This window comes from Phytophthora ramorum, assembly GCF_020800215.1.
Source record: "Phytophthora ramorum isolate Pr-102 chromosome Unknown Phyram_PR-102_s0017, whole genome shotgun sequence".
NCBI classification, from domain to species: domain Eukaryota; phylum Oomycota; class Peronosporomycetes; order Peronosporales; family Peronosporaceae; genus Phytophthora; species Phytophthora ramorum.
Genome location: NW_027150663.1, coordinates 744,405 through 762,908, shown reverse-complemented (window position 1 = coordinate 762,908; position 18,504 = coordinate 744,405). Strand labels below are relative to the sequence as shown.

General features: G+C 51.9%; 8 protein-coding genes across 8 annotated transcripts; 4 read left to right on the top strand and 4 right to left on the bottom strand.

Annotated features, from left to right (window-relative positions):
- Positions 1-1,708: 1,708 nt before the first annotated feature.
- On the bottom strand, positions 1,709-3,078 carry KRP23_13405 (Short/branched chain specific acyl-CoA dehydrogenase, mitochondrial; the record flags this gene model as incomplete). The annotated part of the gene is made up of 3 exons (XM_067884109.1): positions 1,709-2,509; positions 2,575-2,631; positions 2,707-3,078. 3 exons carry the CDS (start codon positions 3,076-3,078, stop codon positions 1,709-1,711), a joined length of 1,230 nt encoding a protein of 409 aa, XP_067738725.1.
- Positions 3,079-3,617: 539 nt separating this feature from the next.
- Positions 3,618-3,979, bottom strand: KRP23_13404 (uncharacterized protein; the record flags this gene model as incomplete). The annotated part of the gene is made up of 2 exons (XM_067884108.1): positions 3,618-3,788; positions 3,860-3,979. The coding sequence occupies 2 exons, from the start codon at positions 3,977-3,979 to the stop codon at positions 3,618-3,620; spliced, it is 291 nt and encodes a 96-aa protein (XP_067738724.1).
- Positions 3,980-4,134: 155 nt separating this feature from the next.
- On the top strand, positions 4,135-6,717 carry KRP23_13403 (Pyrophosphate-energized membrane proton pump 3; the record flags this gene model as incomplete). The annotated part of the gene is made up of 3 exons (XM_067884107.1): positions 4,135-6,228; positions 6,301-6,435; positions 6,541-6,717. 3 exons carry the CDS (start codon positions 4,135-4,137, stop codon positions 6,715-6,717), a joined length of 2,406 nt encoding a protein of 801 aa, XP_067738723.1.
- A 129-nt stretch (positions 6,718-6,846) lies between these two features.
- KRP23_13402 (uncharacterized protein) lies at positions 6,847-8,366 on the bottom strand (the record flags this gene model as incomplete). Its single annotated transcript, XM_067884106.1, has 5 exons — positions 6,847-7,191; positions 7,260-7,370; positions 7,440-7,543; positions 7,602-8,138; positions 8,195-8,366. The coding sequence occupies 5 exons, from the start codon at positions 8,364-8,366 to the stop codon at positions 6,847-6,849; spliced, it is 1,269 nt and encodes a 422-aa protein (XP_067738722.1).
- A 238-nt stretch (positions 8,367-8,604) lies between these two features.
- Positions 8,605-9,362, top strand: KRP23_13401 (Sodium channel protein type 9 subunit alpha; the record flags this gene model as incomplete). Its single annotated transcript, XM_067884105.1, has 3 exons — positions 8,605-8,639; positions 8,712-9,101; positions 9,173-9,362. The coding sequence occupies 3 exons, from the start codon at positions 8,605-8,607 to the stop codon at positions 9,360-9,362; spliced, it is 615 nt and encodes a 204-aa protein (XP_067738721.1).
- Positions 9,363-10,327: 965 nt separating this feature from the next.
- KRP23_13400 (Sodium channel protein 60E) lies at positions 10,328-14,029 on the top strand (the record flags this gene model as incomplete). The annotated part of the gene is made up of 8 exons (XM_067884104.1): positions 10,328-10,549; positions 10,609-10,686; positions 10,763-10,875; positions 11,867-12,195; positions 12,303-12,568; positions 12,664-13,564; positions 13,633-13,718; positions 13,778-14,029. 8 exons carry the CDS (start codon positions 10,328-10,330, stop codon positions 14,027-14,029), a joined length of 2,247 nt encoding a protein of 748 aa, XP_067738720.1.
- A 47-nt stretch (positions 14,030-14,076) lies between these two features.
- Positions 14,077-16,910, bottom strand: KRP23_13399 (uncharacterized protein; the record flags this gene model as incomplete). Its single annotated transcript, XM_067884103.1, has 5 exons — positions 14,077-15,468; positions 15,544-15,891; positions 15,977-16,201; positions 16,278-16,456; positions 16,520-16,910. 5 exons carry the CDS (start codon positions 16,908-16,910, stop codon positions 14,077-14,079), a joined length of 2,535 nt encoding a protein of 844 aa, XP_067738719.1.
- Positions 16,911-17,069: 159 nt separating this feature from the next.
- Positions 17,070-18,482, top strand: KRP23_13398 (uncharacterized protein; the record flags this gene model as incomplete). Its single annotated transcript, XM_067884102.1, has 2 exons — positions 17,070-17,164; positions 18,137-18,482. 2 exons carry the CDS (start codon positions 17,070-17,072, stop codon positions 18,480-18,482), a joined length of 441 nt encoding a protein of 146 aa, XP_067738718.1.
- Between the last annotated feature and the right edge of the window lie 22 nt (positions 18,483-18,504).

The following is an 18,504-nucleotide window of genomic DNA, read 5'->3' as shown; positions in this document are numbered from 1 at the left end:
ATTTTGGGTTTCTCTATCCCAAACACGACGAGGACGCTCGTAGTAGTAGGCGTTTGCGTCAAAAACGCCGTTGCCAATTTTCTACTGTACCTGTAGCTGCACGCTCATATAAATCTTCTGTGGCTCTGAGTTCCTCGCCCAGTGCATCTCAATTGCTCATTCTTCTGGTCTTTTGGCAGCTCTCCAACCATTACGGTAGCGTGTTTTTCAGACCAGTGCTACGAGAAAGCTGTCATCCTTCGCTCCTCAGCATACCAATCTTCAAATCAAGGGAAAAGACGTCAACTAGTTCCCACACTGCCCTCATTATTGGAGTATCGTTCGACGGTGCCGTGATGGCATGCAATCAAAATCTAGTTTCACACCACATCTAGCAGACGAGAGAAAAATCTTCATGCTGCGTCACTGTTCTCCAAGCTGGCACTTTCGGGTACGTATATCAACAATCTCTTGAGTGGTTATAGTGTCCTGAGCCATACTTTCGCGCGGCGTGCAACTTAATGAAGGGATACTATGACGTCTGGGGCGAATGACTCGATCAGATACCCTTGTGTACATTGGAAATACAGATAACTCTGTGCGTATGATTGGGCTTGCGTGAAAATATCCAAACCCCAGTGACACATCGGTGCCAAATGACTGTGCTGGTGGCGTCACTAAACTACCAACTACACAGAACAATTTATACAAGTCGTTTTCGTCAGTGGGTCGCTGAAAACCGTGGCACTTGGACCGATTGGATCGATCAGACGCCTTCGTGTGCTCTAGTTTCTGCTTCTGAAAATCCTCGCCATCTTCTACGTCGCTGACATCGTTATTTCCATCGCGTTGTACGCTGAAGAAGCTGCTAAATTCCGCGGCACTGTCGATTGGATTTCATGCAAGTCTTCAATTTTCATCTTCACCGCTCTGCTAATTTTCTGGAAGGCTATCGTGCGTATGGTAAGACTTTACTTGTCTTCTTGATCCGGAACACCTCGGTGGATTTTCAAGAAACGCCGTGGCCGTTCTCCATCTGTGTAGTTCTTGTGGGCGGCCTCGTTATCCTGCCGATGTCATACCTCGTTGAAATGCGTGCCGCAGCTTACTGCATGTACGTGTTTCTCGCGTGCGCTTCGCTCTTATCAACGCTTTTGATCATGTGTTCAATGGTTATACCGAAAAATTCCGGCTCAAGAGTCCCCGTCGAGCATGTTTAGCGCCGTGAAAAGCAAGGAAAGCAAGTGCAAACCCAGTCTGGTTGACTCTATAAATGCTGGCGAGAATACAACGTCTCATCAAGCTGATAACTCTGCGAATTATCAAGTGAGGCCAACCAACAATACTGGCAATTTCAATGTCAACCATAGTGCTCGATGAGGAGACCATACACCAGTATTGCAACATGAATCAACCACCGCTCGACCAGCTCCTCCGGACAAATATGGATGCGATTATAATGGAGCTGGCAGCGTTGTTTCCAAACCAACTTTACTTACGAAAATCTCGAAGAATGATCCGCTTGGTGTCAAATACAAGGATATCAGCGGGCTCGCGGCCCAAAACCAAATAGCGCGAACTCGACCACGACTGACAACCAGATATGACCTACACTTCAACTTATTGCCGCAGTAACGACTCAGCTGAGACTTGTTTATGAAAATGGTTTAGTTTTGTCATGCTTGAGAAGCAAATGTGCACGAAGATCGCTGCGTAGTGGCGAGGCCGTCTACTTCTTGTACTCCTCTGCGACGAGTTTCGCGATTGTTGTGAGCTGCATGTTGCTGGTGCCTTCATAAATCGCTCCAATCTTTGCATCACGATAGAACTTTTCGGCAAGCAGGTACTTCGTGAAGCCAATTCCTCCGAGCATTTCGATACATTTAGATGCCGTCTTTTCAGCGACGCGAGATGCGTGAAGCTTCGCCATCGCAGCCTGCTTGACGAACGGCTGTCCAGCATCCTTAAGACGAGCAGCGTTATACACAAGCAAGCGTGCTGTCTCGATATCCAGTGCTGCCTCCGCGTACTGATGCTGCATCGCCTGGAACTCGCCAATCGCTGAGCCGAACTGGTGACGCTCGAACAAGTACGGCAACGTCTGGTCGTAGACTCCCTGCGCCAGCCCCAGCATCTGCGAGGCGATTCCGATGCGACCCTCGTTCAAGGTGCTAATTGCAATTTTGTAGCCTTTGCCCAATTCTCCTAGAATGTTTTCCTTCGGCACCTTCACGTCCGTCAACGTGACGGAGCAAGTCGATGACGCACGGATGCCCAACTTCTCCTCTGGCTTCCCGATCTCCAGCCCTTCCATGTCTCTGTCGACAATGAAGCACGTGATACCCTTGTACCCCTTCGACGGGTCTGCATTGGCGAACACCAAGTAAACCCCCGAGTACTCTGCGTTCGAGATCCACATCTTCTGCCCCGTGATGGAGAAGTAGCTGCCGTCAGCCGATGCCTCCGCCTTCGTCTTCAACGCGAACGCATCGCTCCCCGACCCCGCCTCACTCAGACAGAAGCTGCCAATCTGCCCGCAACAAAACAAGTCAATAAGTACGTACCAAACCCACTAGCAGCACTCAGTTCACGTACCATATCCGTGCTTAGTCTCGGCAGATATTTCTCCTTCTGCTGCTCTGTTCCATGCACCTGAATGCCAATCTCAAAAAGTCAGCAATGTGTAGGCCTCCTCCTCCTGTTATAATTAAACTGCAAGTATCCCACCAGGAAGACGTTGTTCACGACCGTATTCTGCAGGTCGCAGAGCAGCCCCACGACGGGGTCCACTTTGGACAGCTCCTCGATGGTCAGGCACAGGCTCATGAATGAGGCCTCGCTCCCCCCATAGTCCGCTGGGATCTCCACCGACAGCAGCCCGTTTGCGAACAGTCCACGCGTGATGACGTGGTCCATCTCCCCCTTCTCATCCATAGCGCGCACGTTGGGGGCCACCACATCTGCTGCGAACCTGGACACCGTGTCCTTGAACATGAGCTCCTCCTCCGACAGCTGCGTCAATGGCGCGAGTGTGGACTCGCAGCGACGCAGCATCAGCGAGGACGGACGACGCAGCGAGCGACGGATGGAGGGCAGCATCGTGTGGGGAAGACGGTAGATTCGGGAATGGTTACAGGCAACTTCACGTCGATTATGATTGGACATAATGGCAACTTCAACTTCAAGTCAAACGATTTTGATTGGATGCAACCATATGGTGGCTATATGCCACATACCTCGTAATACTTCAACCACGGATCGTCTTTTGCCTGGCCCACAAAGCCACCTCGCCGAGTCTGAATTCAGACGTAACAGGCACAACTCTCCCCGCTGACGCTCATTACTCTGGTCTTCTTCACCTGTGAACAGTGTAGCCATCCAAGCGCTGAAGGATCTCACTTTCTTGGTGTAGCACCGACAATGCATCGATTTCTAGGCTCCTCGAGCTTGCTGCCCTCGGGACGCAGACAGGATCGGGGTCTCGGCATTCTCCACATCCATGCTTGAACAGTCTACGGAGCTCGCGCTTGAGCTGCATCGGCGGCGGCGTCTGTAGTGCGTAGCACTCCTTCCAAAGTGCCTTGGTCTTTTCTCGATTTCGACAACGCCCCGCCTGGATAATGTTCTCTTGCAGTATTTCAGAGATCTCGGTCCTGGATAACAGCTATAGGACCTCGCAAGATCACAATATTCACATGGCAGCATAAGGTGACCACCGCGAGCACTGGTGTTAAACTCAGCGTTGAGTTCCACAGCAGCTCTGGTGAAGTTGGAGCTGTCGCTCCAGCAAAGATGCCGCCCACGATGACCTTTACAGCACGTACAGCTCAATATCAGCAGACACAGTTAACACGGACACAAAAGTAGCAGGGATAATTACGGTGCGTGGAAACTCTATCCAGGTGTTACGTCTCCACTCCTGCCTTGACGAGTCTGGCGATGGCCTGGGCTGGCTGTTATACCAGCTTGTTGTGCGCAGGAAGATGTTGGCAGCCTTCATCTCCACAACGACTTTGTCTTCGCTTCAAGATCGACGTGTGGTGCACATCACAATAATGTTCGCCACACAATGATGTTGAACCTCGACTTAGTGACCTTCCGGGATCAGATTCGGCAATCTGCGCAAGCTGCTCATCCATCCTCCCTCCACAAGAGATGCTCGACAAGACGCAGGTGGATATCGAATTCGGCATCGCGGACGATGCTCCGCTCAACTCGGAGTCCGACCACGATGAGATGGGGGCGGGCGCTTCCGCGGCGCTCGCCTACGCGCGCAGTCTGGACCTGCAGCCGCCGCTGGTCGCCATCTCGGTCGTGGGGGCGCTGCTGCTTCTCTTCGGCGGCAGCTTCCGCCCCATCTTTCTCGTGTTCACGCTTTGCGGCTACGGGGCCGTGTTCGCGCTCTTCCTGTCACACTGGGTGCTGGCCAAAGACGCGGGCTCTGCAGACATGAGGGAGGTGGCCACTCCCATCCGCCAGGGGGCCGAGGGCTTCCTGCGCATCCAGTACTCGGCCATCGCTCGCATCGCGCTGGCCATCGCCGTCCTCATCTTCTGCAGCTACGCGCTGCGCCCCAGCAGCGCCTTAAGCTCTGGCGTGGAGAAACTGGGCAACTTAACGCTGGGCCTCGTGGCCTCCGTCGCCTTTTTGGTCGGCGCCGTGTGCTCAGCGGCCGCCGGGTACGTGAGTATGTGGGTCTCAGCCAGGTCCAACGTCCGTGTTACAAGTGCTGCCCGTCGGTCCTACGGAGAGGCGCTGCTGGTGTGCTTCAGGGGTGGGGCCTTCTCAGCTGTGCTGGACATCACGCTGTGTGTGGGCGGCGTGAGCTCGCTCTACGTGACGCTGTACATGATGTTCGGGTCGATCTTGCGCCCTACAGAGATCCCTTTGCTGATGGTGGGGTACGGGTTTGGCGCGTCGTTCGTGGCGCTGTTCATGCAGCTTGGAGGGGGGATTTACACCAAGGCGGCCGATGTGGGCGCCGATTTGGTGGGGAAGGTGGAAGTGGGTATTCCAGAGGATGATCCGCGCAACCCGGCGGTGATTGCCGACCTCGTGGGAGACATGGTGGGCGACTGCGTGGGCAGCAGTGCCGATGTGTTCGAGTCTGTGGCTGCGGAGATTATCGGCGCGATGATCTTGGGCGGCACGCTCGCGCGGGAAGCGCAGCTGCCGTACCCGGTGTCTTTTGTGTTCTTCCCTGTGGTCGTGCACGCCTTTGACATTGCAGTGAGCAGTGCTGGCATTTTGATGGTGAGAGCACCCTCGGACGTCGAAGCTTCGCGTCCCGATCACAACCCAATGGCCACGATGCAGACTGGTTATAATGTATCTCTCGCTCTCGCGCTGGTTGGCTTTGGCGTGACGACGCGCTGGCTGCTCTACACGCCGGAGCACCCCACAGCGTGGATGAATTTCTTCCTCTGCGGCGTGGTCGGTATGCTCACAGCTTACGTGTTTGTTAAGTCGACGCAGTACTACACGGACTACGCGCACCCGCCTGTGCGTAGCATCGCGAAGGCCAGCACCACGGGCCATGGCACCAATATCATTACCGGCGTGGCTGTGGGCATGAAGTCCACGGTTGTTCCTACACTTATGGTGAGCTTTGCCGTCATCTCCGCTTACCACTTGGGGGCAGGCTCGGGCATTGGCGGCCAGGGGAACCGCCACGCTGGGTTATTCGGCACGGCAGTGGCGACCATGGGCATGCTGTCCTCGGCAGTGTTTGTGCTTGCTATGAACAACTACGGCCCCATCGCTGATAATGCTGGCGGTATTGCCGAGATGAGCCACCAACCGGACTACGTGCGCGACGCTACAGACAAGTTGGACGCTGCTGGGAATGTGACGAAGGCCATCACCAAGGGCTACTCGATCGGTTCGGCTGCTCTGGCCTGCTTCGTGCTCTTTGGTGCTTTCATGGACGAGTTTTCGGAGTTCGCTGGTCGTGAGTTCAAGACGGTGGATATCGCAACGGTCGAGGTCCTCGTGGGCGGTCTGCTGGGTACCATGATGGTGTTTTTCTTCACGGGGCTTGCTGTTGCCGCCGTGGGTGAGACCGCTGGCGAGGTTGTGAACGAGGTGCGCCGTCAGTTCGAGATGTACCCGGGCATCATGGAGTACAAAGCAAAGCCCGACTATCGCACGTGCGTAGCTCTCGTCACCAAGGCTGCCTTGAAGCAGATGCGCTTCCCAGGTCTGCTGGCTGTGTTGATGCCGGTTTGTGTTGGTATTGTCTTCCGTGTGGTACGTTGTTGTTGCATATCTTTCCTATAATGTGCACACATGCTGACTGCTGTTTGTGGTGGGTGATATTAGATCGGAGAGTACCAGGGCAAGCCACTGCTAGGCGCGGAAGTTCTAGCTGGTTACCTCATGTTCGGCACGGTGACTGGCATTATGATGGCTCTGTTCCTGGACAACGTCGGCGGTGCCTGGGACAACGCCAAGAAGGTATGACTGAGAAATCAGTATTGATGGCTTGCCTTGGGACTAACTCTATTAATTAACGGCATCAAACCGTGGCTCACCCATGTTATGTGTCTTGTATGACGACAGTACGTGGAGCTGGGCAACTTTGGAGGCAAAGGGAGTGAGGCGCACAAGGCTGCTGTGACTGGCGACACGGTGGGCGATCCGTTCAAGGACACGGCCGGCCCAGCGCTGCACGTGGTCATCAAGTTGCTGTCCACGACGGTACTGGTGTTTGGCCCGCTGTTTGTGTCGCGCGAGTAAGCAACAGTTTTCTGTCGCCCTTTTACCGTGAGCTGGCGACGCAAATGATAATCTACCCACAACGAAGAAACAAACATGTTTGTGTGCTCAGTGTGCTCCATAACACCGGGAATAGTTTCATTCGCTTGATCAGGTCCCTGAGATGGAGGTAGGATACCGCGAATTGTGGAGCTCGTGCAGAGATTCCTCGCGCAAAAATGCCTCGTTGTCCCACGCCAGTGTTGTTGGTTCCTGTGGCAATCTACCATTTAGATCCGCACGGAATCTCCGAGCAACAGCTTGCGAGATGTGGCGCAGATCTCCGTTCCCTGGCACCTTCAATGCTCGAATAATGTGGTGAGCTCCAGTGAAGAGCTCCAGACTAAGGAAAAGAGCCACTCGAAGGTGCTGATTTCCGGGTCTTGTGGACACTGTGCTTGATGGCGCTAGTGCCATAACGTAAATCATGAATACGGTCTTCTCCGCCATACTGGCCTGTGGATCAGAATACCACCATGAAGTTAGAAAACACTATGTACATCAGCCACAGCCACTGTCATTACCCGAACGAGACGCAGATCATAGTCGACGAGATTGTAATGCTGAAGTGGCTTGAAAGTCTCCAAAAACTCCCCGAGAAAACGCTCCACGTCAAAAAGATGCTGGCAAATACACTACATATCACAAGCATGGATCCATAAGAGCATGCTTCATCCAAGATGTATACCCACAATGAGTGTTACCTCGACACCTGCTGTAAATGATCCACCCAAATCCGCACCGTGTTGTCTGTGCTCTGTCGAGTTTTGGAACTTGATCGGGTAAACTGGGGGATAATACCAAGCATCTGCGTGATTCTGTTAGGTTCCCACATGTTCCACTTATCTCAGGCAGTTGCAACGTACTTTGAGGGAAATGCGAGAATCCCAGGCCTCTTGGTGGCATGTCATCTTCTCGATCTGCAGTAGGCGCTACCTTCTGACGTCTTCTCCACGCATGAAAGACCAGAACATGCAGAGTCGTCCCAGTAATGACAAGTAAATGATACACGTGCTTCGTCCCCCTTGCAAGCTGCAGCAATTGCCACTTCTCCAGCTTCTGCGAGAGCGCATGCTGACTAAACTCAAAGCTCAAACTCGTCACCGCAACAGCATTTCCACCACCGTCGAACACTGGCGACGGGGCCACAACCACCCGCGACAGTCGAAAGCTATCTTGCTCTTCACCCAAACTCTCCATCGTCATAGCGAGAACCAGAGCATCATCTGCACTCTGCCAGACCTCCACAGGGGTGCAAACTCCATACGCCGACGCTCCTCCGTCCACACGGAGCTTGAACACAATTTCTGGAGCTTCTCCGTGCTCGCTCCAACTGTAAAAGTCTTGGAAATCGACTCGTCTCCACTGCACCTCGTAGCACGTGTCCAAACTGATGCAATAAACTGCTACAAACGTCACAACAAATAAAACTCAAGTGTCGGGGACTTTGTGCACGTACCGAGGAAGTTCCCGTCGCTGGAGAAGCCTAACAACACGCCGCCCGTTTCCTCTCGAAGCACCTGTCGTAGACTGAGCGTTTTACGCGTCAACATCGGCCCATAAGTACGTCGTCCTGTTGCTTCACGCCTCGCCAGAGCCCAGTACGCATTGCTTGGTGCTCGAGCGTGCATTATCCTAATAAAACCGGATGTAGCCATTTGAAGTATGGCTACATTTCGATGGTCGACAGAACAGGTGCCGAAGTATCTCCAGCAATAGTCGGTGGTTATCTTTACTCGTTCACAGTGCAGCATTTTTACGCTGTAGCGAGTAAAGTGTCGCTCACCATGCCGAGCAATGGCATCGCGCCCGCTCAAACGGCGGACACGGCGATCGAACAGCAAAATCACGCGGCTAGTGAGACGAAGGATGCCCGCCGTCAACGTACTCGGTCAATACTACGAGTGAGTCAGATGTCATTTCGATGAATTTTTTCATATTCCTAATATTTTTGCGGTTGTTTTGACGAATTGCAGCGGTTTTGGCGCTGATGTCTCGTTCTTCGGTTGTTTCCCGCGGAAACACTGGCTTCGTCGGCGGCTTATCTTGCTCGTGACGCATCGCTACTTCGACCGCTTTATCGTGTTTGCCATCGTCTTCAACTCTATTATTTTAGCACTGTCAGACTTCTCGGTCGTTGACAAGAGCTTGAACCCAGCGAGCTCCGGCTTCGCGTTTCGCAACGGCGTCGTCGTGCCCGCCACTTCACGTGCCAACAGACTCGTGAACTTCTCCGAGATGCCTTTCACCTCCATTTTCACAGCCGAATGTCTGCTGAAAATTTTGGCAACGGGCTTTGTTCACCGCAAAGGCTCCTACATGCGAGATCCTTGGAACGTCCTAGACTTTGTTGTCGTCATATCAAGGTAAGCATTGACTTTTGGAAGGTATTGGTGTCCTTATGACTGACTTAAAAGTATTTATCTTTTTTTTCTAGTCTGGTCGCTATTTTGCCGACCGTACCAAATGTCTCTGTGATTCGAACGATCCGCGTGCTACGTCCACTGCGATCTCTGTCCATGATTCCAGGGATGCGCTTGCTTATATCAGCACTGCTCAAGGCGCTTCCCGCTTTGGGAAATGTTGTTGTACTTCAAGTGTTTCTCTTTTCATGTTTTCCATTCTAGGGAATCAACTTTTTGGGGGAAATATGACTCGACGCTGTCGGCTTACCGAGTTCCCGGTCCTTCTGCCAGTTGACCAGTTGAATCCGCACGGGATATGGCCCGTGCCGGATGACTATTTAACTGCTGTCATCGCTAACCCCGAGGTCTATCGTTGTCTTGACGGCCCACTCCTCGAAATTGACTCTGGTGGGTATGTTAAAGAGACGTCACCTTGGAATAAGGCTCAGCCGTGCTTTTGGCCAACAGATCCGAACGATATGCAAATCTGTGCGAGGCCCAATTATCCTGGCAACCATCAATGCATCCCTGAAGACACTTGTGGGGGAAATTACGATGTATATGGGAACCCGCGATTTCTTAACAACATTGTGATGGAAGACGCACTCTTTCAAGATGCACTCGATTACGGCTTCACGACATTCGATGACATTGGGCATTCATTAGTGACCTTTTTCCAGGTCATCACTTCGGAAGGCTGGACAAACATCATGTACATGTGCATGGATTCGACTCAGCCATACGTCGCAATCCTGTTTTACATGGCTTTTATCATCTTTGACTCGATCATCGTCATGAACCTGACACTGGCAGTCATTGCAGATGAATTCAATATTGATGAAGGCACAACTCACTCTACTACAGAAGAAAAGAAGGATGATCAAAGCCACCGAAGAGAGCTCGTGTGTCAAGCCGCGCGTCTCCTGGCTTTACCAGCTCGCCTCGCACCCGCTGTTTTCTGCATTTATCATGGTTGTCATACTTGCCAATACGGTTGTACTGTCGTCAGATCATTATCCGATGTCGAAGCGCAACGGAGCTCAATCTCGAGATCATCAACTTTGCGCTCTCGTGTGTGTTTGTCGCCGAAATGGTCATTAAAATCCTTGGTCCTTGGCTTTCAACTCTATGCGCGGGACCGATTCAATCTCTTTGACGCGTTTGTCGTCATTATGGGACTGCTCGAAATGATCCTGTCTCCACCATCGTTCATGTCTGAAAATCAGCCGAAGAAGAGAGCAGTATCTTCGCTGCGTTCTTTTCGCCTCTTTCGAGTGTTTAAACTAGCGCGCAACTGGCGTTCACTTCGTGAGCTGCTAGAGATGATCGGGCGCGCCATTGCTGGTATCGCGAACTTTGGAGTGCTATTCTTCATTTTTATCTACATTTATGCGCTTGTCGGGATGCAGGTGCGTTGTGTTGCTAAACTTTACTTACCAGACGTGCTAAGTACCTCGTTGTGGTGTAGTTTTTTGGAAATACCATGCGCTTCGATGATAGCGGATACCCGACACCATACAATATCAATGAATATTGGTTTGGCACGGTGAGCTTGTCAATATCCCTGACCCAGTGCTTTCAACGGATCTCATAAGAACGCTTATATCGTTTTATCTGCTCAGGTTCCACGACTTAACTTTGACACTTTTCTGTGGTCATCCATCACGGTCTTCAAAATCATTACGACTGACAACTGGAACGAAAACATGTACGACGTCATCCGCAGTAACGGCATGTTCGCTGCCTTCTATATAATGTCTTTGGTACGCAATATTTCGGCATCTTCGTGTTTGGGTATTTGGGCTAACATTGTCTCGTTGTCGTGGTGTGCAGATCGTTTTTGGGAACTTTATAATGATGAATCTCTTCTTGGCTCTTCTACTCGACAACTTCGGCTCAGGAGACGAGGAGCAAAGCAAGATAAAAGAAATCGACAGAAAAAATCTTGCGAAAAGAATGGCATCTATGAAAGTAGCACCAAGGCCGACAACCCTGGAGAATGGTTCGTTGCATCAGCACAGTCACCTTCCTGGTGTTGATGCATCGAAAAGTGACGAACCAACGGGGACTGTGGATATCAAGGAACTCGCTACCACCGTTAGAACTTCAACTCAAGAACTCGTTCTAACGAGTGGAGAGAGAAAACTCTCGGTAGTCCCAAGGAAATCAGACGCTCAATCTGTTGTACTCAACGGGCCGGCGCAGATACTCACACAACCTAACACAACCACTGATCCGATTCCCAACGAGAGATCCTCGCAGTTGCCTGAGCCCAGTATCGATGGCAAAAGCGCAGATCGCACTAAAAGCTGGGGCGGCGGATTTGTTCACGGGAACTCGCTTTTTGTGTTCCCAAGATCTAGTCGTGTTCGGCAGTGGACACTCAATCTGATTGCGCATCCGTACTTCGACAATATCGTCCTGGCACTCGTGGCCGTGTCGAGCATATCACTGGCCATTGATAACCCTCTGCAAAACCCTGACTCTGCGGTGGCGATTGCTCTGAAGCGAATGGAAGTGGCTTTCACTATTATCTTTACCGTCGAAATGGTCATCAAGATAATAGCGAGGGGGCTTGTACTGCACAAAGGAGCATATCTCCGCAGTGGATGGAACGTGCTCGACTGCGTTATTGTCATTTCGTCCCTTGTCATGTTGGCAGAATCTTCAAGTCGCCGGCACTCGCTGAAGTCGCTACGCTCTCTGCGTACATTTCGTGCTTTCAGGCCTCTGCGCGTGATCAGCCGCAGACCGGGTCTCAAGCTGGTAGTGAACGCACTGATTGAGGCCATTCCAGCTGTGTTCAACGTCCTGATCGTCTGTGCGCTCTTCTACCTCGTCTTCAGTATTTTCGCGGTCAACTACCTCAAGGGCAAGCTAAACTCCTGTACTGGGAATGCGTTTGACGCTCTCTCGGATGACCAAGTCCAATTTCTCGTGAATCCTGACCCGTGGTCTTCTCTCTCACTGGAGCAGCAGCAGTGGTTCACAAACACAACTTGTCCTGGCTTTCCAACTGACGCGCTTACGTCGAAGTACCTGTGTGGATGCTGGGGTGCGGACTGGGGTCCTGTCATTCCCGAAAACTTCAACAACGTCGGAACTGCCATGATCTCGTTTTTGAGATCTCTACTACTGAAAATTGGTGTTTACTCATGGTAGCCTGCATTGACGCGACAGACGTTGACATGCAGCCCATTCGTGACAACAACATGGGTTGGGCTGCCTTCTTCGTCGTATTCATGATGTTTGGCAGCTTCTTCGTTGTCAACTTGTTCGTTGGTGTCATCATCGAAAACTTTAACAAGATGCAAGATGCTCTAGGAGGATCTTTCATGCTGACGTCCGAGCAGAAAAAATGGCTCAAAGCTCAAAAGACTGCCTCGCACGTTGGTCCACAACTCATTCTCAAGCCATTCAAGGACCCTGTGCGACGCGCAATCTTCTTTTTCGTCAGGTGTAAAAGTTCGAGTGGTTTATAATGATCTGCATCATTGTAAACACGCTGCTTATGGCCACACAGCACTTCGGGCAACCGACACTTCAAACTACAATCCTAGCTATTCTCAACGACATTTTTGCAGCGATATTCACGATTGAGGCCGCTTTGAAGCTCGTAGCCTACGGATTTACGTATTTTCGCGACACGTGGAACCAGTTTGACTTCTTCGTTGTAGTCGGGACTCTTGTCAGTATCGCGGTGGAGTCTCTTACGACGACGCATCTTCGCTCTCTCGCAATACTCGCCCGTGTGTTTCGCGTGACGCGTATTATCCGCCTTGTCAAGTCTTTCAAAGGGATTCGCCACATCCTAATAACCCTCTACTTGGCTGTGCCGGGACTTAGCAACGCCACATCCATTCTTGTGCTCATGCTCTTTATCTACACCACAATGGGAGTCCAAATGTTTGCAAAGGTGGCGCTAAGTGACAACATCGATGCACACGCCAACTTCCAGTCTTTTGGGAGAGGATTTCTCTTAATGATACGAGCTGCCACGGGTGAGAGCTGGGATTACTGCATGCACGACTTCGCTGGAACCACTCAAGGCTGCGTTGACGATCCACCGTACGACCCCACCATGTGCGGCTTCAACAATTCCGATGACTGCATTCCGCTTAACGGGTGTGGAAACCCGATCGCGTATTTGTTTTTCTGCTCCTTCACACTGCTAGGCACGTACGTAATGCTAAACGTGACGGTCGCCGTCATCCTCGAAAGTTTCTCAGTCTCAAACGAGGACGAGGAACCGCTTTTTGATCCTGAGGTGTTGAGCGAATTTCAGATCAAGTGGGCAGAAGTGGACCCCCAGGCAAAGGGGTACATCCCTGTTGCTAAACTACACGCCATTTGCACGATTCTCGAGGAACCTCTCGTGAGCTCCGACGCCTTGCGAGACAAGCGCTCCTTCCTGAAGTTCGTGAGTAAGTATTTGCACACCTGGTTGTTAGGCTGGAAGTGACAGTGACTGACCTCTTTTGTTGATGTTTAGCTGGTCTGGGTTTGCCGATGTATGAGGGCGAGACGGTGTACTTCACAGACACGCTACTAGCTATGACGCGCGAGATGGTTAAAGCGGTACGAAGTTTGCTCGCATTGTTTTTGAGACGAGGTATTAATTTTGTGTTGCTACCCAGGGTGTTCAAGACGAGCTCAACGCAATTGGGAGCGTCACACCGTCCATGGAGGATATGCGCAGTCGTCAGCGACTCCACTATCAAGCACATGATTACTTTGCTGCCCGGCAAATTCAGCGCTCGGTTTCAGGATGGCTGCGATGCAAACGGCAGCTCGAGAAGGAATACATGGAGGAATACAAAAGCAAGATCAAAAAGCCGAGTGTCCGCCCAAAGAAACAACGTGGAGCCCTCGTCGTCACGACTGGATAAACTTGAACCAACGAAGCGATGGATGCGTTGCCCAATTCCGTCATGTTTTATGATTCTGCGGTCGGGAATTTTGCTGTAGAATTCGAGTTGGGACCTCGCTGTGTGAAGCTGTTGCGAAGAGAGAGGCACATTGTCGTGAGTGAGGCCAAACTCTGTTGTCGGAAGATGAAGCGAGCGGTGAGATCAGCCAGGGCGTAGTTGGGGAAGATGCACTCAGTTCTTGTGTTGGCTGATCCACACATTTTGCACGAGATAGAAGACGGCACGTCCACGCTACCACACTTGGCAAGGCAGGCAGCACAATACGTGTGACCGCACGGAGCAAGTGTCGTGGGCTGGGAGAAGAGCTGCATGCACTGCAGACACGTAAACGTGCTTTCGGATGCGTGCTCGGCCTCCAGGAGCGAATTCACTGTCTGCTCCAGTGAATCTTGAGTCTTCCGAAGCAAATGGATGGCTTCACGAGATAGAACACGCTGTTTGAGGTCCGTCATCTCTAGAGTTTGAGCGTCGTTAAGTTGCTGCTCCTTGATCAACTCCTTGCAGAGAGATTCCATCTTCTCGCTCAGCTCAGTGTTTTCATTTTGGAGGAGTATCAATTGACTCTGGAAGGACTCCGACTTGTACCTCTCTCGAGATACAAGCTTCTTATACCCGACCTCCATCTGCTCTTGGCTCTGACGTAGGTCTTCGTTACCCTTGTGTAACTCGCCTTGATTATCTAGCAGTTCGTCTAGCTGACTTTGAAGACTCGTCACTTCGCTTGTTGCTCTCTCCAACTCGTTTACAGTCTGAGCATGAGTTTCAGGGCTGATAGGGTCCTCGACTGTTTGTGTAGCAGCTTCTGCCTCAGCCTTGTCGGGTACACGTGAGTTCTCTATCTGATCTAGCAGCGCCTTGTTTTCCGTCCTCAATTCATCAATTGTAAGTCCATTGGCCGCCAAGACTGCCACCATGTCTTCCTTGGCATCCCTCTCCTCCTTCAGAGATACTCGTTCCGTTTCGAGTCGCTCTTGCACCAGTCGAAGCTGCTCCTCCAATGCCTTCTTCTCCTCGTTCAATAGTGTCAGCGCCTCGTAGGTAGCAGCTTTTTGTCGAGCCATTTGCAAAGCTTGGACTATTTCGTCATGAGAAAGCTGTTTGAGTCCTTCCAACTCGGTATTTACCTTGTGCATTTCGTCTTGCAATCCCGTGTATCGCTGGTCTCGTTCTTCAAGATCATCCTCTAATCGCATGACTTTTTGCATTAATGTCGCGATCTCTTCCTCCCTGGTTTGAAGCAGGTCGGTGAGTTCTTGCTGGCTCGCATTGCGTGCTTCAGCTTTCTGTGCTCGAGCTTCTGCATCCATCAGCTTCTGTGTGCAAGCCTCCAGTTCTTGTCGTGAGGTATTCAACTCTGCTTGGACTCCTGCTCTCTCCACCTCCATCGTTCGCATTATCTACAGCAACAAAACGTGATTCGGTCAGCATAACAAGCGACTGGGTTGAGTGCAATTCGAGACAGCCATCCATACCTGCACAAACTCTTCAGACAGTGTATCCAGCTGAGTAACCCGCGTTTGCAACTCGCTGCAGCGAGAACTCGACGCTTCGAGTTCGACTTCCAGTGTTCCTTTCTCTTGAAGCAGTTTCTTCACCTTCCTCTCCAACACCTCCACATTCCCACCTACTGTGTCACTACGCTGAAGATGCTGCTGGAAGCCTAGGATTTTACTCATCATAGCCTCTTTCTCTTGGCTTGCAACGGCCTTTAACTTTGCGTGCTCTTCTTGGAGTAGTTTTTCTCGCTTCTTCACACCTTCCAACTCACGTTGACATCGCTCCAGGCTATTGCGAAGGTTCTCGACAAGTTTTTCGTCGCGCTGCGCGTATCCACAGCAAACAATAAACACCACACGGCTACTTTAAAATCAACCAGCAATCAAGATCATTGTGCAATTGTCGTACATTTAGTCTCTGGACAGTCGAGCGCAGTCCAACGATCACCGCTGACTGTGAGGAGATTGTGCTGTTGAGATTCTCTGTCGTCGATGAAAGACGCGCAATATCCTGGCGCAAAGCTTCCAGTTGATCGTCTGCCTCTGTTTTACCCTTTTCGAACTGCTGGATCTTAGCTAAGAGCTTCTTGTTGTTCTCCATCATGTGCAAGCAGCGATTCTCCAGAGACAGCATCTAGAGTCACACAGAAATGACCTCATTTGTTATTGTCTGCGCGTGAATTTCTGCAGCCACTCACTAGTACGCGCACCTTTCTTTGATGTGTCACTTCCATCTGAGTGTGCTGCTGCAACGCTGCGGTTGAGGCTACTAGTGCTGAGCTACCATGGATATCGGGCAAGAACAAGCGTTCCTTTCTATCGCGCGCGGAATTCTGCTTCTGAGCCGCGGCATTCTTCTCTTGCTCCGCTTTTTCCTCGTCTCGCGTCTCTGTGTTGATCAATACAAATGAGTCACGCTCCACCGCCACGGCCTGATGACTAAAAGCCTTACCATTTAGCTTAACCAGCTCCCCCGTGAGTCTAGCCACTTCCTCTCTCAATGAAGCTGACAACGCTTTCTCTCTCTGGTTAAAAGTCGTAAGTGCCGACAAGTTCTCCTGCAGTGCCGCAATGGTAATGCTCGACTCGAGCTGTTCTCGTCGAGGGTGTTTGAAAGTGAACAGCTCGTCACATCGAGAATCCTGGCGATTTCTTCGAGTCCTGCGGTAGTCATTGCCAACCTCTTGATTCGATGCAGAAAGGAGACCAGCTGCTGTAGTTGACCCCCCACCAGGCTTCGTAGGCTCTCCAGTCTTGGCAGAAGTGCGACGCAATCGCACAGATGCAACCCCTGAATGTCCAAACTCTCGCGTCGATGGTGGTGGGCCTGGGACCGAAGCCATCAGCTCCAATCGCCCCAGTGGCAGTGAGCAGTCGCGTCCTCTGGCTCAAGTTGAAGTTGGTGCGAGAGTGAATGTTAGAATGAATGTACTTCAACTGGCAGAAAATAAAATAATATCCGATCCGGAATCTATCTGGAATTATTCTCAACGCAAGGGCCAATGGCTAAAGATAAGAAGAAGGACAAGCTCTCTCTGTCCAAGGCGGTGGCTGGAAACCGCAAGTGGCTGCTGCTGTTAGTGCCGCTGCTCGTCGTGTACGGACTGCTCGTGGTAGTCACAACAGACGGAGGATACGAGGACAGCGGGGGGCAGAAGAGCCCCATAAGAAGCTTCTTAAGACATCGCCAGACTTTGATCAATGGGACGCTGCATCCCACGTCCCCATTCTACCAGCGAGGGGCGAATTTTGACGTGACAGTGAAAAGAGACCGAGGAGTGCTCACATGCATGAATAACGGCGCGATCGCACTGGGGGTGTCGCTGATTCGAGAGCTGCGGTGCTTGGGGAATGAGGAGCTCATCCAAGTGTATCACTGTGGAGCAGAGCTGTCAAAGGAGTTCAAGACGCTTCTGTTTAATGTCGACAACAGGCTGGAGCTTGTGGACGTGTGTGGGGACCTCGTGGAGCTTGGGGTGATGGATCAGGACATGGCGGACAAGTTCCGCAACTGGTGGATCAAGCCGCTGGCCATGTACCATACCGACGTGCGCCACGTCATGCTCATGGATGTGGACGATATCAGCGTCAAGAACCCTGCTGCTCTGCGTGACCTGAAGCCGTACAGGACGACGGGCACGACGTTCTTCTACGATCGAGTGCATTCCGACTGCTACGAGCATGTGAATGGCCAGGACGGAGACAAGCATTACCTAAAGAAGCTGTTTGCCACGTTCGACTACGGCCGGTTCAATGTCACAGGAGGCGAGGCCCCTTCGAAGCACGTGCTGGGGTCATTTGCGTACACTGGCAAGACGTGTCACGAGATGGATTCGTCGCTGGTGCTCGTGGACAAGGAGCGCGCTGGCCAAACTGTCATGGACATCATGCTCTGGTTCATCACCGAAGAGCGCTTCCGCTTCAGATATTCCTTCGGTGATAAGGAGACCTTCTGGCTAGCGTTCGAGATGGCACACGTGCCGTACTCGTTCTCCCCTTGGGGTGTCAGTGGCGTGTCTTCGACTCCCAACCGAGACATGGAGAAGCACCCGGACACACTCTGTGGTAGTATCCTGCAGTACATGCCCGTCGGTGATGAAGACCCTGAGATGCTGTACGTGAACGGCAAGGCGCTACTGGACGCATATCCGGAGGGCATCGACCAAGTCCCCACTGCGCGATGGAACAACATGTTCAACTCGCACCCGACGCACATGACGCCACGTTTGCCACGGACAGAGCTCGGTAGCTTCGGAGACGCCGAGAACATCTACTCGGAATGCCTCCTCGGTCTAGGCTCCACGCCATTGCCCGAAGCATTTATTGGCAGTCTACTGCGCCGCCGTCTGCACTACTGGGGGGTCCAGACGGGAATGCTCGGGACTCTGCAGCACTGCGAGACGTACGCGCCGTAGACGAACGAAACATAACCGCCCC